General features: G+C 40.8%; 1 protein-coding gene across 1 annotated transcript in view; it reads left to right on the top strand.

The window, feature by feature from the left end:
* The window catches only part of mdga2a (MAM domain containing glycosylphosphatidylinositol anchor 2a), a gene marked incomplete at its 3' end in the record, with an annotated part of 99,827 nt that overhangs the window by 38,853 nt on the left and 42,517 nt on the right, over positions 1 to 18,457 (top strand). The window contains exons 3-6 of the mRNA XM_079221208.1: positions 6,370 to 6,544; positions 11,362 to 11,558; positions 12,296 to 12,428; positions 15,410 to 15,682. Coding sequence (XP_079077334.1) covers positions 6,370 to 6,544; positions 11,362 to 11,558; positions 12,296 to 12,428; positions 15,410 to 15,682 — 778 coding nt within the window. The remainder of the gene's footprint in view (positions 1 to 6,369; positions 6,545 to 11,361; positions 11,559 to 12,295; positions 12,429 to 15,409; positions 15,683 to 18,457) is intronic.

The raw sequence follows: 18,457 nt of genomic DNA, 5'->3' as shown, positions 1-18,457 counted from the left end.
TTTTTGTGTCTTACCCTCCTAAAGGAGGGTGTCAATGATGGTCCTCTGGACAGAAGTCAGATCAGCAGTCTTCCCCATACTTGTGATTTAGTTTACTGAACCAAGCTGAGTGTTTTTCAAGGCTCAGGAAACCCTTGTAGGTGTTTCGACTTAATTAGACGATTCAAGTGATTAGTTGAATACCCTACTAGTATACTTTTTCATGATATTCTAATTTTTTTAGATGTACACATAGGTATTGAAAAAAGAAAACCCATAATGATCATAGTTTTTCAGCTTCTCGACGAGTGACGCTGTTCGGCACTGACTCGCTGCTGCCGCCGCCTGCCGCTGTCACCTTCTTCACCTCTTATGGGTTTGCAGGTATGCCTCTCCCGGCTGCATCCTTGATTGGCACACAGCTGCGGACAATCTGGCTCATCACCTGCAGTATATCAACCCTGGTCCTGCAGGCCTGGGTTGTCAGTCTGTTTTGTCTTCTGCCCCGAAGTTCCTGCCTCTGGTGTCAAGCCTCCAGACTCACACCGCAACCTGCAGGCCTTGCCTTCCTCCGGTGTCGAGCCACAGGACTCACACCACCCAGTACCACCCGTGGCGGACCACAGTCTCCCCACACTCCTGTGGGCTCCAATAAACACTGTTTCCATTCACTGATACTGTTTCCGTGGTCTGCATTTGGGTCCTAATATTGTGCTCCTGTGACAATAATATGTAATTGGACAAAGTTCAAGAAGCTTTCCTTGAAGCTTTCCTGCCGACTGACTCTCAATCTGAGAGCACCCACCCAATGCCTGAGGGACTTTGCCTATGACCATCGCGCGCTCTGCCTGAAATGGAGACCCGAGATGTCAGAGGAAGGGCCTGTAATCCAAGGTTGGCAAGCGGGCTACGCGGCATCGTCACAACTGTGGACCAAGTGGTCAAGGTAGCCTCCCTGATCAAAAAGGACTGGAGTAACTCCAAAGATTATTGGAGCAGAACACAGCAGGCCACCCCTTCAGAGTGCTCTGCCAAGAAACCCAACAGGAAGCCTGAACATGGGCAAGGCCGGGTTCAAGGTTCAAGGTTTTTATTTGGCCATTTGAGCCTAGACCAACAGTCCAGACTCATTTGAATTTTTTTCGCAGGGCTCTCCGAGTCAACAGTTTTGGAAGAAATACAAATAAGAAGAAGAAAACACACTATACAGGAAAGAGACAAAATATAAAATATGAGAACACTATACAGAATATAAAATAAAATATGAAAACACTGTACGAAATATGAAAAAAACACTACATGTACAAATGTAGTGTGGTCATATATACAAGGAGGTTAAAAGATACAGTTTTTGTTTTTTATTACAGTGATAAATAAATAGGTAAGTCCTGAGTGCTGTTCCTATTCACAGTTTGGTTTTACCAACAGTCTGACTGTGGCAGGGAAGAAGCTGTTGTAGAAAAGTGTTCTATGGGTGATGATGCTGTCCGCTCTGCTGTGTCTCAGGTTGTACCTGCAGTGTTTGTGTCTGAGCAGAGAGTGAGGGGGGCACGACGCGGAAGTGGCCTCGGTGCTGGGTGTTCCCACTCTCCTAGTGGTGCCAATAGGGATCCAAGGCTTACAAGGTGACGCAGTCCTCAACTCAGGTTGCACTTACTCCTTAATGAGTAGAACGCTGTGGAGCAGCATTAGAAAGGCGGGGGAGACATTAGGTGCAAGTGAGATCCCTAAGTTTATTATGGCCAAAGGGCAAGAGAGCCAGGCAATTGACAAAACTGTCTTGCTCCTGAAAAGTATTCGTAGAACCTCGGGTGCTCATGGCAGAGAAGAAATACAGAAAATCAAAGAGTTATAATTAACGGTTTAATTAAAGTTCAAATGGTGATACAGTGTACATATACTCAGCCGAGCTTCTGCTCCACAGACCGTTCCTGTCTCGCTTCAACTCAAAGACCTCGAACAGGAATCTACAATCGGGTTTTAACATCCCAGCTCATTCGCCTCATTGGTTCAAATCTACGGCATGCGATTGGCTAAAAGTCCCACAGGGGCGGAGTCTCTCTTTGGCGCAGATTTTTGATAATGGCTCCATAACATTCATGTTTTCCGGTACCTGGGCCCTATTTCTCGTACCTGGCTTACTGAGTTACCGGGATAATTGTCAGGATAATATGACGTAGGTCAGGCTTTCTCGGTTTCTCGAAGCAAGCTTAGATAAATCACCATAGCAACACATCCAAAAATTTAAACCTGCTCCCGGGCAGGCTTACTGAAATTCACTGGATAAGCTGACCACTCCCACAGACAAAAAAGGCAGCTCCCTTCCTCATTGATGAAGGAGCGATATTAGTTATATTAGTTTTATAGGGAGAGAGTTCTTTCAGATCGCCAGGATCCATCCTTTACATTATCATGACTTCCTGTACGCGGCGCTATAGATTTTGCCGGCAAGAAATAATTTATTGACGATAGCTTCTCGAGCCGCGGACATTGACCACCACAGGCGCAGCTGATCGCCCGTCTCAGACACAGACTATCAGCCGCTGCATGCCGCGCCGTTCTTAAGTTTATTTAGCTCTTAAGAAACTCATGGATGTGTTGAAAGCACTCATAATTATATGACAGTGCTATTAGTACACCATACATATCATTATTGTAGAACATGATTAAGGTGATCGTGATGAGAATACAGAGAATCACACATAATTTATTTTCACTGCTTCAATTGATTGAATTTCTGATTATGAATAATACATACATACTGATCCGCCTATACACATATTCAAACTCATATACACATATATAGTACATGATTCATACGTGCATACAGTACATATATCCTCATAAGTATATATTTATTCGTAAATATAATCTGATTGATTTGGGTGATGAAGCACTTCAAATTAGCCGATACATTTTCTCAACACTAACGCATTTAACTTGTCTGATATATTTGCGACGCTTATGTTTCGCAGCGAGCGCTGTTAAAGTTGCGTTCACGGCAACAATGTTGCAAAAACGTTGGAATATTCGCAACGCGTTTGCTGTGAATGACTACGGTATTGACTTCCTCATATGCCTTCATGATCATCTCCTGCTTCTCATTAGAGAAATAAAAAGAGGTTCCTCTGAGTTTATTTGCCATTGTACTGTTAGAACATCGTGGTGTCAGTGCTCCATTATTATCCCTTCTGAAGAGGAGCGGGCGCGCGCATTTATCCAGATGACTGACGTCTGGCTAGAATTAACGAGACCGTTTCAGCGCGGATCAGCCGTGAAGAAACCCAGATAGCCTGATGTCAATCATCTCGCTAATTTAAGATGGAGATTAGGACATTTGCTTAACTTTGTTTAGCCAGGTACGAGAAATAGGGCCCTGAAGTCCTCACTCCACCCTCCTGTGTTTACTATGTTACAGCTGATGAGAATCTTACTACAGCTCAGTCCTCCAACAGAAACCTTTCACCTCTGCTGGCTGAAATGCAAATCGAATCCCCCACCAGTTCCTTATCTCGTGTCATAAACCCCAGGACGAACCACAGGTGGTCCATTCTCTTTGTTCCTTAAGACCAAATGCTCCTTTGTAAAACCCTCAACCACTGTCTGTGTGTAAATGACCTCTGCACTCTCCAGTACAGAGACCATGTGACCCTCAGCAAACCAGTGACTCTGTGACATGATAAACAATAATTCCTCTTAAGCATTGCAATGTACACATGGACATCATTATACAGTAATAAAAATGACCTTAATATCTATACAATTACAAATCATTCATAATAATATCCCTTATTAATTATCATATTTCATGCATTGTAATTTACACATGAACAATTTATTTTACATAGATGTGCAAGTCCAAATGTGACAAACTAAGCTTGAAAAACACTACACTCCTCAATTTCCACGATCCCCCATAACCATTAGCATACATATACTCGGCAAAGACCAGCTATGCATGCCGTTACTGCTCGGCCTGGACTTTATGTGCGCAAGCCAGATGATCTTAAAGCCACACCTGAGAAGATGTAGCATGAACGGGGGAAAGGAGTATAAATTATATAAAAGACTCGTGAGTCACTAAAATGGGGTCATTCAGAGCCTGCAGTCAACTTTGACATGGCAGTAATGGAAGACGCTTATGACAAACAGCCTGCAATTCCACTGTGGGAGGCTCAACCGGAAGTAGTCAGGTCGCTGTTGCAGAAGTGGTCTACAGTGTGGACAGAGTCCACTGGGGCCACCGAAGTCGCAAGGCATAAGATCTGAACTGCAGACGAGCTGCCAGTACGAAGGAGAGCCTACCGAGTGTCACCACAGAAGCAAGCGGTTATCGAGGGACTACTTAACAAAATACTAAGTGATGCCGTCATTGAACCATACCCTTCTGCATGGGCCTCCCCCGTAGTTTTGACCCCGAGGAAAGATGGAACACCCCATTTCTGTGTGGACTTAAGGGGAGTTAATGCTAAAACCCACCATGATGCCTGGTGCATGACATTTTCGAAAGAGTCATCGCCTTTGCATCAAGAGCTCTCCAGGGTGATGAATTGAGGTATTCCACCTTGGAGTGGCATCATTTCCTGGAAGGGGAAACATTTGATGTGTTTACAGACCACAGTGCTCTGGCCTTGGCATTCAACTGTCCCAAAGAATCGTCACGGCTCACCAGATGGGTTCTGCGCCTGCAGGCATTCTCTTTCTGGGTTCATTATAAGAAGGGTTGCTGTAATGCCGTTCCGGATGCGCTGTCTCGTGCACCACCTCCACTACAAGAAGGTAGTGTGTGCTGCTCTGACCTACCCAGTTTCCTACAGGACATTGAAGAGACTCAGCAGACTGATGCTTTATGCCAAGAGCTCGGCCAAACCGTTTGCCAGCCCACACCCAGCCACATTCATTATCAACTACAACAAGGAGTGTTGTATCGGGGTGTACCGTCAAAGTATGGAGGATTCAACTACCAGTTAGTCTTTCCGGCCATACTAGCCCCTGAGTTTCTGGCTTACTTCCATGATAGCCCCTTCGCAGGGCATTTAGGAAGGATGAAGACGCTCCTAAAGATCCTAGAGGTGGCGTGGTGGCCAACAGTCCACAAGGATGTTTGGGGCCATGTCCGTTTCTGCCATATTTGTCAGCAATAAAAAGGCTCTAACACCACGAAGCCAGCTGGTCAGCTCCAGACAACTGAGGTCAAAGAACCCGGGGAGATGATAGGTGTGGACTTCATGGGGCCCTTCCCATTCAGCAAGGCCCGGAATTCAGTCATGATGGTAGTTGTGGACTATTAAACTAAATAGGTAGAGCTTTTTGCTCTGAAGGATGCCAAAACTCCAAAGGTCTTTCAGATCTTGAAAAATGACATCTTCACCTACTGGGGTGTACCGGCGTACCTGGTCTCGGATCTGGGACCCCAATTCACAAGTCAGCTCACTACGGCGTACCACCCCCAGACCAATCTGACGGAGAGGGTCAACAGGACGCTGAAGACCATGATTGCCTCCTTTGTTGGTGACCACCATCAAGACTGAGACCGGTGGTTGCCTGAGTTCCGGTTGGCTATCAACACTGCAGTGAGGTAGCGCGGGGCAGAGGAATGCGGCGTCTCGCCACGTGTCGGCCCATCGCAGAGCTTTGCTTGTCAACTTTTGGGTTACGCAATCCGGTGGCAGCAATTTAAAGATATTAACAACAGATCCGCCCAGTTCCTTTTTAATCTAGCATTGTGCTTTTCCCCTCTGAGGGTCCGAGGGTGAATTGTTACAACGTTATGACTTTATGACGTTATGACTTTATAACGTCATAACATTATGACTCCTTTAAACTCCTTCCCTTTCGCAATAAAAGCCCTGGACATCTCCATTGTTTACCAGAGAGAACAAGGACCCCTCAGAAGGTTGAGGAGCGCTCCTTTTGTTCAAAGACAACAACAACACTGTCATCACTCACACTGCACTCTCACATACATACATATGTGTGTATATATATACATATATTTATATAAATATTTATGTCAATATGAATAACATTGTTTAAAGTCAGTTTCTATGATTTTAATGATTAATCAGTAATTAAAAACTAAAAGGAGAAAAGAGACAGATGATGATGGTGATGATGATGATGGAAGACATGAAAGGACGAATGTAAATCTGACAGATGCTGAATGAGGACAAATGTGAACCGCACACATAGTTAATCTGCAGTCTGGCATCCATTCACCATTCTAACACAAACACACACATACACACACACACACACACACACACACACACACACACACACACACACACACACACAGTTGTCGGGTATGTATCCCTGACCTAAACCAGTGTAAGGTAGTTTGAACTGGTCAGCATCAACCAGTCTAACCAGTCTACCCTCCCTGTGCAGATCCGTTGGACTAAGACTGCGGGCGGAGCTCCGGACCGCCAAGGCGACTCGACGCTGCTCAACGAAACTCTGAAGATCAGCAACATCAGCCGCCACCAAGGGGGGCGCTACTACTGCAAGGCTGAGAACGGGCTGGGGGCACCCGCCATGCGGTCTGTACGGGTCGACGTCTACTGTGAGCATACGGGCATGCACATGGGTTAGCTTAGCATTAGCACCGGAGACAGGAAAGCAGTTAGTTTAGCATAAAGACTGGAAACAGTTAGCTTAGCATAAAGACTGGAAACGGATGGTTCCTCCGCTGAGAGAGAACTGGGTGTATTCCCAGTTTACCTCCCACTTGATTTTGGAGGGGGAAGTGTGAGCCGCTAAAAGAACTCCAGGTGGATCAAAGCTCCTTCTGGTCCTCACCTGTATCCTCACCTCCTTGTGTCCTTACCTCCTTGTGTCCTTACCTCCTTGTGTCCTCACATATCTACTCACCTCCTTGTGTCCTCACATGTGTCCTCACATCTCAGGCTGGTTGTTTGTGTCTGATGGTTGTTGACCTACATTGGTGGAGTTATACTTATTGTTGCAGCTGGGATGCACACCATCCCAGTAATCCCAGTAATCCCAGTACAGAACCGTCCTCTGCTGTGTCTCTCTAACGTCTAAAGGTTTCCTCCTGAAGTAACAAAGAATACCTGCGAGCTGTGAGCGCCGTTGTGTAACAGCCATAATATCCCGGAGCGTCCTTCTTACTGGATTACAGGGATTTAAGTGGTACCTGAACGCATCGCGTCTGAGTGCTCCCTTCATGGCCCAGAGGCTTATTTATCTGTTAATGTTTTTATGTTTTTAAATGTCCTTTGATAATGTATTTATATATAGCTATATTTGTATTTATATCTTCTATAATTATATATATATGTTTATATATTTATGTATTGATATATTTCTATTTATATCTATATAATACCATATATAGTTATATATTTGTATATTCATATATTTCTATTTATATCTTATACAATACAATATATATTTATAGATACATATATTTGTATTTATATCTTATATAATGCTATATGTATTTGTATATTCATATATTTGTATTAATATCTTATATAATACTATTTATATATGCATATATGTGTATTTATATATTATATAATACTATATATGTATATCTTATATCATACTATATTTATATATATATATATATATATATATATATATATATATATATATATATATTTGTATTTATATCTTATACAACACTATATATATATATATATATATATATATATATATATATATATATATATATGTATACCAGTGGCGGGCCGTGCATTTTGGACCTAGGCCTTCAGTGCCGTCTGATATTGTTTACATCAGTGTTTTTCAACTTTTTTTGAGCAGAGGCACATTTTCTACAATAAAAAAATATCGCGGCACACCAACAACCCAAAACGTTACAAAATGTCACATTGTAGCATAATACAGCATATGTGGTGGATAATTAGTGCAAAGTAATACCTCACAGTACTTTTTATAAATAATAGAATAAAGAACATTGCAATCACTTTTAAGTAAACACGATTGCTCCATCAGACAAAAAAACAAAGTGTTATCACTTTGTTTGAAAAATGAAAATAAAGTTATACCAGTACAAAAAATAAATAATATTTAGTTACTACTAAATGGCTTGTTGTGGAAAACAATAAGCTATTTTTTTGCAAAACAAAACAGAATGAGTACAGATGTGTGAGCATCAAGTTGTATCAGTATTAGTGGCTGCAGTGAGCTGCTTTCTTCTACAAATCTTTTAAAACGGGTTTGTAGATTTGATACAGCCTCTCAATTCATGCTCAATGTTGAGAGACGCAACAGCAGAAAAGACCTCACGGAGGGAGATCTCATAAAGATCTGCTTTTGACAAAATGACAAGAATCGGTGGACGGTGAACATTTAAAATCAGCATTTTCTCTTGTGCCCCACCTGTAATAAATACCGCCCCAGTTTAATAAATACTGACTTAAAGGAAACATGGTGTTCATTTATTTTAATGACAACCACAAAGTGTGCAGGCTTTGTCACTGCAGTGTGTTTTTCAGGCTTTTGGAAGAATATTTCCAGAGCCTCTCGATATGCGAAGTCAAAAACATCATTTATCGAGCTCTGCAGGTTGCAGGCTGTTGGATGTTTGTCTTGACTTGCAAATACATTAACTGTTGGGCTTTAAAAGTGAGAGCTCATAGCTTCACCCTCGTGTTGTCTTGGGGTCAAAATGACCCATCAACACACATACATATACACTCTTACACGGGTCATTTTGACCCCAAGATAACACAAGGGTTAAAATACTGATAGCTTAAAGCAGCAAATCCCATTGTGAAAAGCATGCAACATATTTTTCGCCACTCGCGAAAAATATGTTGCTCTCTGTCCGCTGTGTCTCACCTGTGTGCATCGCATCGGGGCGGAACTCCGGCGTGCGCAATGCCGAGAGCAGAGAAAAGTTGTAACGCGACCATGTAGAGACAGAAATTACATGCTGTCGTGTAGATAAGATCAATAACGGCTGTTTAGTTTGTTTAATAACAGAACACGGTGTAGACATGTTCTATAGGAAATGACTAGGCCAGCCACTATATTGCAGCTCAGACGTTCAACAATTAAAAAATATTTGCGGCAACTAAATAAGAAAATGTTGGACCAATTAAGTGAAATTCAATATTTTCCCGCGGCACACCTGACGATCTCTCACGGCACACTGGTTTACATAAATACGCGCATGACATGATGCTGCGTCATTAAATGGACAATGCATGTAGTTCAAATCACAAGAACCAGTCACATTTAGTTATGTAGCCGAGGGTTTATCTTTCGCCTATACTTCACTTTATTAATAAAACAACAACACGATACTGTGTAGTTTGCACAAGACAGCAACCACTTTTATTCTCACTCCACACTTCATTAGAACATTTCATCTCCTCTCCTTCCGTTTTTTCCTTCACAATAAAAGCCCCAGAAACGTATATCAGAACATTGCTGCAGCAGAAGTAGCAGCAGCAGCCCAACTCCCAGCTGTTCTCCCCGCACCGCCTCTCAGACAGCCACCCCGGCACCCACCAACGATGCCACCACGCTCACCCGAGGTGGCTTAATGGAAAACAGGGCTAACAGCGAGCGCTTTCCCAACACCTCTCTAAGCTAGCTCTGTGGAGGTGGGAGCCAGCGGAGAGCCAAGCGGGGTAGTTCACTCACCAGGTGCTGTTCAATTAATAAAGACACTGACTAATCACATGTCCACGCCATTTTGCAGGCGCTGCACGTCAAAGAATACACCCAGCTTGTCAAACTAAAGATCTGATTTGTTAAAGTCCATGACAATCAACCACAACGTGTACTTTAATCTGCAAAGGCCTGCTTCAACTGCTTTGCTGAAATAGAGACACCGGAGGAAAAAATCTGATTGGATGAAAGCCTGCAGCACTGAACACAGTGCAGCAGGCTGAAGGCAGAGCAACAGAGGAAGGCAGGAGCTGTGCAATGAGAAAATAAGATGATAAGGAAAAAATATTATAATACATGTAGTGTATTTGTGAAGAACAATTCAATTATAGAATAGCTATAACTTTGTGATTCTGTTTAGGCCAGTAGTGAAGGCTTAGCAGGCCCTGACAGCCCACCACTAATGTATATGTTGCCGTATATATATTTGTATTCATATCTTACATAACACTATATATATTTAAATGTTTAGATATTTATATAGTTGTATTTATATCTTATATAACACTATATATATATGTATATGTTGACATAGATATATTTGTGCTTATATATTTTATAACACTATATATATCAATACGTTGACGTAGATATATTTATATATATAACACTTTACTGTATATATGTATACATATACATTGACGTAGATATATTTGTATCTATATCTTATACAACACTATATATATTTGAATGTTTCTATATTATATAGTTTTATTTCTATATTACATATATCTATACGTTGACGTAGATATATTTGTATATATATATTATACAACACCAGTGGCGGGCCAAGCAGGTCTGCGTGAGCTAGCGCAGACCTGTTTCTGTCGCACCTCGGGTGGCCAGGCAGGGTGAGATGTGCCAAGGGGCGGGGAGGACAGCAGGTCCAAGTGTCCAAGCAGTGTCCACACGGAAAGTCAGCTGCTTCTTCTTCTTCTTCAGTTTAATGGCGGATCGCAACCAACTTGACTAGGTGCATACAGCTGTGAGTGTGAGAGCCCATCTAGCTGGCTGTCACCGTGTAATTTGACCGGCTTCTCTACCATAGAGAGAAACAGAGGTGAAGCTGAGGATTATACAAGACAGGAGCTGTGCAATGAGAAAATAAGCTAATAGGGAGAAAAAAATATAATACATGTAGTGTATTTATGAAAAACAATTACATTATAAAATAGATATAACTTAAAAAAAAAAAACTTAATAAAACGGGCCGCCACTGTACAACACTATATATATGCTGACGTAGATATATTTGTATATCTATTATTGAACACTATATATATATCTACGCTGACGTAGATATATTTGTATATATATTATTTAACACTATATGCATAATCTGACGTATACATATTTGTATATATATTATATAACACTATATGATATGCTGACGTAGACATAGTTGTATATATATTATACAACACTATATATACGCTGACGTAGACATATTTGTGTATATATTATACAACACTATATATATATATACATATATATATATATATATATATATATGTATATATATATATATATATGTATATATATATATATATATATATATATATATATATATATTTATATATATATATACGCTGACGTAGATATATTTGTATATATATTGTTTAACACTATATGTTATATACGGTAACGTAGTCATATTTGTGTATATATTATACAACACTATATATACGCTGACGTAGAACATCTCCACAGACCTGGACCAGCCTGTGATCTCGGTGCACCAGAGCGTGGGCGAGGCCAAGGAGCAGTTCTACTCGGAGCGCACTGTGTTCCTGCGCTGCGAGGCCTCCTCCAACCCACCGGTGCTCTACAGCTGGAGGAGAGGCAGCCAGGCGCTGACACAGGGATCAGACACTGGGGTGGAGATCTACGAGCCCTTCTTCACTCAGGTGAGGAGGAAGAAGAGGAGGAGGAGAGGAGGAGGAAGAGGAGGAGAAGGCTCTGAAGAAGGCTCTGACCAGTCCACCAAGCTCCTCTTGCTCCTCCTGCTCCTGCTCCTCTTGCTCCTCTTGCTCCTTTTGCTCCACCTGCTCCTCCTGCTCCTACTCCTGCTCCTTTTGCTCTTGCTTCTGCTCTTCCTCTTGCTCCTCCTCTGTACTAATGAGGAACTTATCTCCTCATCATCATCATCATCATCATCTTTTCACAAACATCTCATTAAATGTTATCTCATCTCATCTGTCCGTGAGGAGGAAGGCAGAGCAGAGGAGATAAGAGAGATTTAGTAGGGAGGAGAAAGAGAAGGAGGAGGATTTTATATTTATTTCTATTTTGATTTAATTTGATAATTAAAATGTTTTCAATTATTTAGTTTGAGTATTTATTAAATATTTATTCTACGTTCTATTACTTTTAGTCCATTTATTTTATTTGTTTGCAATATATTGTACTTATTTCATTTCATTTATTATGTATTTTAACTGATTTCTTATTTTAAATATAATAGTTTATTTTAATTTATTATGACATGAATACAAAAATATGAACTTAAATATTAAACTTTCAGCAGAAACTTGTGAATGAAAGGCGATGTACAGTAAGATTAACGTGTGTGTGTGTGTGTGTGTGTGTGTGTGTGTGTGTGTGTGTGTGTGTGTGTGTGTGTGTGTGTGTGTGTGTGTTACAGGGGGAGACGAAGATCTTGAAGCTGAAGAATCTCCGTCCTCAGGATTACGCCGGCTACACCTGCACCTCCTCCGTCAGGAGCGTCTGTGGCATCGGAGACAAGAGCGCCCACTTCAGTCTGAACAACAGGACAGGTAACACACACACACACCGCACACACACACACACACACACATACACACCGCAGTCAGAGTCTGTACCTTAACCCTCTGGGCACTGAGGTAATTTTCTTGATTTTACATAATTTCTTAACTTCACCTTTTAAGGCACTTGCATATACGATACATACCCATGTTTTACATCAAAAATTGCGTAACAATCTCAGCTCTCTATATAATGAGGCACCATTGTCATAAGGCAGAAGTGTAAAGAAAAAATATGACCCTAAAGCTGAAAAATGTAAATGGTGATGTTATTAAATTAAACTATTGTTTCTCACATGGACACATTATTTATAACTCTAACATGCTACATATGTGTGTGTGTTCTGGTTTGTATGTTTTCTCCCCTTAAAATTACAATCTAATAGCCTATCATCATACTTAACCTTAGGGCACGAGGACCTTGTAGAGGCTGCTGCGCTGGCTTTCTCACTCTGCCAAGTAAAGTCTCTCATGAACCACAGCAGGATTATACCAAGGAGTTTAGCTCAAAGTAAACTATACCAAGGAGTTTAGCTCAAAGTAAACTATACCAAGGAGTTTAGCTCACAGTAAACTACACCAAGGAGTTTATCTCACAGTAAACTATACCAAGAAGTTTAGCTCAATGTAAACTATACCAAGGAGTACCATGATACAATATTTATCATTCGATAATTAAGATTTCTTTTTGGTATTCATGTTTTTTTTTTACAATTGAATGGTACATTTGACACTGAACTAGTTCATCTTTATCTCAGTGATAGTGTCCAAATTAGCATAAAATATCACTGGTTTGTAAAAACTACACAGACAACAAATTAGATGTAAATGTTGATCAAAATCTTATTCCCTTCTGCTCAAAATTAAGTAACAACTCAAAAGTTGACACTGTCAGATCCATTCTCCATCCATTGGATTTGGGAGTGATGTAGATATGAAAGCTAGTTTATCCGTCGGTCCTTTACAAGCAGGAAAAGTATTTATATCTTGTTATTTGAGAAAAGTTCATATTTGTGTTGACCCTGAAATCCTGTCTCTTATATTATTATATACTGAATGAATGCAAGCAAAACTACAGAGCAAAATCACACTCTTTCTGATTGAACCAATCTATGAACTGTCTGAAACAATGGATATCCGGGGCCCCAAATGGGCCTCAAAAAAAATTGCGCACACATGCTAGAAACGCCCCTGTTCTACAGTACACTGCAAGAAAACACTGTTTTTTAGCTGGTTTACAGCTGGGTAGTCTGCTGTCTATCTAAGTGAAAACCAGTATCTTTTTGCAGCGTAGGTGGGTGGGTAGGTCCTTAGGGATTTCCTGAGTGTTCATTGGGTGTTTCACACAAAACGTCGACGAACACCTGAATTGACAAACCACGGTAAAAGGCGGAGATCGACACAGACTCTGCAGGCTTTGATCTGAAGCACGTATAAGCACACAGAGGAGAGGGCGGAAACTACAGAGTTTGCCGGATCTACGAACAGCGCCGTTTTTTCGCGAAGATATGAATATTTAAAAAACGTAAACAATGTCAAAACGCAGATCCACGTCGGCCGTTGGGGAAGAGTTCAACTTCAGAGCTGAGTCCCCACAATGTGGGGTGTGTTCACAGGTCCCCACTATGTTATGAATATAACACACACAAACACACACACCTTCAGCTTCACTGAATGACAGGAAGAATTTAATGTGAATAATTGTCATATTTTGTAACATACTTTCTGGTTTCTGTTTATTTCTATAATTACTTACTGCATAAAACTAAATTACATTTTAACGTTTTGGGTTTTTTTGATCAAATATGTATTAATTTAAATTATTCTAAAATTATTTGTTCCCTCTAAATGTGCCTTGTTTATTATCATTACTGTCCTGTTACCTTTACTGCACTTATTTTACGTGTGAAATAAATGAAAATCACAAATAATCACTTCTTAATCAAAATAATAATCATAGTCTTTACATTTAACATTATTTAAATGAATAAATCAAGATTGTGAGATACTTAAAGGTTTGTTTTTATTATTGTTATTATTCCTCCTCCTTTGCATCTGACAGAAAGGCGTTTCTGATTCAATATTTCTTTAATCTGCACCTGGATGTACATGATAAATAAATGATCTTCCTCTCTTCGGCTCCCTGACCTGTACAGTAGATCCCTCTGCTTCGCCCCAGTGGCTGATGGGATTTACACAATGTCAGCTTAACAGAGGTCGACTCGGCTATTTTTACCTCCCTGCTTATTATTTCTGCATTCGGCGGCTTTTTCTGCAGCTTTTCTTTTTCTTTTTTTTTTTTTTTTTATTTTCTTCTGAATCCGAAAGCTTTGAAACCCGCGATGGAATATATACACATGAAGACTTATTTAAAACCTCATGAATGTGACACATGTTAACATCAGTTTAATCTTTTTTCACAGAAAACTCATAATCATCAGCTCTCAGATTTAACATCATGAAAGATGGAAGTAATTCATGAATCAAAATATTCATTCAGCAGCTTTTTCCACAATTGATTGAAGAAAACAATCTATACGATTAATCTTTATTTCTGTTACTGAAGGTGTTTTTATGTTTTTAGGTATTACTGAATATATCAAAAATAATATATCATAGAACAATATAACATATATCATATAACAATAAAACAATATAGCATATAACAATATAAAATATAACAATATAACATATAAAAATATAACTTTATTTACTGTACACGTTGTTTTAAGATTTTCAAGAAAATCTTAAAACAACAAGAAACATCACGAAAAGAAAAGTTCTTTCTTGGACTTGAAACACAAAGATTTAAATTTTTAATAGTGTTTTATTCACATGTTCATCCAAATGATTGTTTTTTAACATTTGTTGTTGCTTTTTAAAGAAAATCATCATAAGTAATATGATTACAGAATATTTATAAAAACTCATGAATAAAAATGTAGATAAAAGATGTCCTCTTCCTCCTCCAGCTCCTCCCTCTGTGAAGCTTCTGTTGGACGACCCCCTGGTGGTGAACCCCGGGGAGACGATCACTCTGGTGTGCGTGCCGTCCGGCGGAGACCCACCCCCCTCCCTGGAGTGGGTGAGGCCCGGAGGGGAGGAGCTCCCGAAGAGGAGCGTCGTCAATGGCGGCACATTGACCGTCCCTGCCGTCAGCGTGGAGGACGGAGGCGCATACAGCTGCGTGGCGTCCAATAACGTGGGAAACCCCGCCAAGAAGTCCACCACCATCCTGGTCCGAGGTACGACTTCAACAACTCCACGCTTTAAAGAAGACCTGTTTTAAAGTCCTTTAGTAAAGCGATGTAAAAAGACCTGTTTTAAAGTCTTTTAGTAGAGTGATGTAAAAAGACCTGTTTTAAAGTCTTTTAGTAGAGCGATGTTGTCCGTGTGTGTGTGTAATGAATTAACTCAATAGTGAGGGTGTGTGTGTGTGTGTGTGTGTGTGTGAGAGTGTGTGTGTTACCTGTCCTGTTGTGTGTGTGTGTGTGTGTGTGTGTGTGTGTGTGTGTGTGTGTGTGTGTGTGTGCGTGCGTGTGTGCGTGTGTGTGTGTGTGTGTGTGTGTGTGTGGAGAGGATGTAATTAATGGAAAGGGGGCGGCAGACCTGTCCGGGGGGTCGAAGATGAAGAAGAGCGAGAGGAGGAAGATGACGTGATGAAGAAGGGGAGAAGTTGATGAGAGATGAAGCGGAGGAGGAGGTGGTGAAGGAGGCGAGGAGGAAGATGAGTAGGTGATGAGAGAGGGGGAGGTGATAAAGGAGGGGAGGAGGAAGATGAGGAGGTGATGAAGGAGGGGAGGAGGAAGAGGAGGTGTGAAGGAGGGGAGGAGGAAGATGGGTGTAGACGTCTCTGCAGAGAAAGGTATTCTGGGTAATGAAGGACACAGAATCTTTTTCTGGAGCTTTTCTCCACATCTCATGATCTTCCTAAGCCTTCACAATGTGTCTGTGTCTGTGTGTGTGTGTGTGTGTGTGTGTGTGTGTGTGTGTGTGTGTGTGTGTGTGTGTGTGTGTGTGTGTGTGTGTGTTACTTTCATGTGTGACATCTGCATCCACCTCTAGTTATGCAACACACCTTTAACTGACGCAGTGACACACACACACACTCACACACACTGGGTTTTGTTCTGAGGCGTTCTTGCTTTTTTGAACAAGGACAATCAGCTGCTCGCCTCACAAACTGAAGCTATTTATACACACACACACACACACGTATATATACATATATATAAATGTATATATATATATATTCGGATGAATCTCATGAAAATGTCCTCATCTCGTTTCATTGGTTCAGCAACCTGCTTCATGAAACCCTGCTACCTGATTGGTGGAATCGTACCTGAGCTCTTGACTGGATGTAACATTCATTTCATGGATCAGATTCATGATGGAGACACTAGGGCTGCAGTCGAATAGTCCTTTATGGTTAGGAACCTTCCTAATTGAGTGAAATGGCCCGGCAGTACCTAAGTGGCTACACATGATAAATGCTGGTTGAATTCTCTAAACGCAAAGGAAAGGAGCTTCATGCTTTCTAACTTAGCTCTTTTAGCAAAGGAACCACTGGAACTGCCTTTACGAAAGGAAAGGAGATAATGCCGACCCACAATTCCTTGTGGCGGCAACATTTAAAGTGGCGTATCATTCGGCCGTTCACGAGAACAGACGATCATGACCGAGAAACGCAGATCATGTAAATAACTGTTGCTATAACTTGGAAATACTTTCAATAAGCTGTTAAACCGGCTGACAAACTACAAACGTAACGTTGCTGAAAACTGCTGTAAAGTGATGAAACTGACATATTTGATATTCTCTCTGGTGTTGAACTGCAGCCTCAGCCCTCATTCTTTTATTTGACTTCAGTTACAGAAGCTTTGATGAAAGAGTTAAACTGGACGATCTCTTCAGTCATGTTTCTGATCATCATCTTTTGAATCAACTATTTTTTTACATTACAATAAAACATATCAAGTCAACACTTCTTGGTCAAACTGTGTTTCATAAACTGTTGTCTGCATATTCCTATGATCAGATTATAATCTGCATATAAATCTTAACAACATAAAGGGATATGAGACATTGTTAGTATGAGAATATAATTAATTCAGCATGTTTGAAACGGAAGAGACACTTTAGTAGCTTTGTACTCTTAATACCTTTGTTTCACTTTCATATTCCTTCTTTCATTAAGTGTGGCTCAGCTGCAAGGGGTCATAGAACCCTGCAGCAAGCGCACTTCATGTTATTGATCGGGCATATTAAGTGTGGCTCAGCTGCAAGGGGGCATAAACCGCTGCAGCAAGCACACTTCATGTTATTGCTCGGGCTTATTAGTTGGAATGCTTCAGCAGTCCAACTATTGTTATCTACTTCTTTATTCAACTTATTAGTTGGAATGCTTCAGCAGTCCAACTATTGTTATCCTCCTCTTTATTAGTTGTAATGCTTCAGCAGTCCAACTATTGTTATCCTCTTTATTAGTTGGAATGCTTCAGAAGTCCAACTATTGTTATCGTCTTCTTTATTAGTTGGAATGCTTCAGCAGTCCAACTATTGTTATCTACTTCTTTATTAAGTGTGGCTTCAGCTACAAGGGGTCATAGACCCCTGCAGCAAGCGCACTTCATGTTCTCCTGCGGGCTTATTAGTTGGAATGCTTCAGCAGTCCAACTATTGTTATCGTCTTCTTTATTCAACTTATTAGTTGGAATGCTTCAGCAGTCCAACTATTGTTATCATCTTCTTTATTCAACTTATTATTAGGTGTGGCTTCAGCTGAGCAAAGCGCACTTCATGTTCTCCTGCGGGCTTATTAGTTGGGTTGCTTCAGCAGTCCAACTATTGTTATTAAGTGTGGCTCAGCTGCAAGGGGTCATAGACCCCTGCAGCAAGCGCACTTCAAGTTCTCCTGCGGGCTTAATAATAATAACTAGAAAATTTCACAAGAAATTTTGAAAGTGTGGCTACTACTGCCGTAAGACGTCGCAATTTATATACATTACCGGTAATGA

Source organism: Taurulus bubalis, assembly GCF_910589615.1.
Source record: "Taurulus bubalis genome assembly, chromosome: 1".
Classification (NCBI taxonomy): Eukaryota; Metazoa; Chordata; class Actinopteri; order Perciformes; family Cottidae; genus Taurulus; species Taurulus bubalis.
The sequence above is the reverse complement of the archived record's forward strand: the minus strand, read 5'-3'. Positions and strand labels throughout refer to the sequence as shown.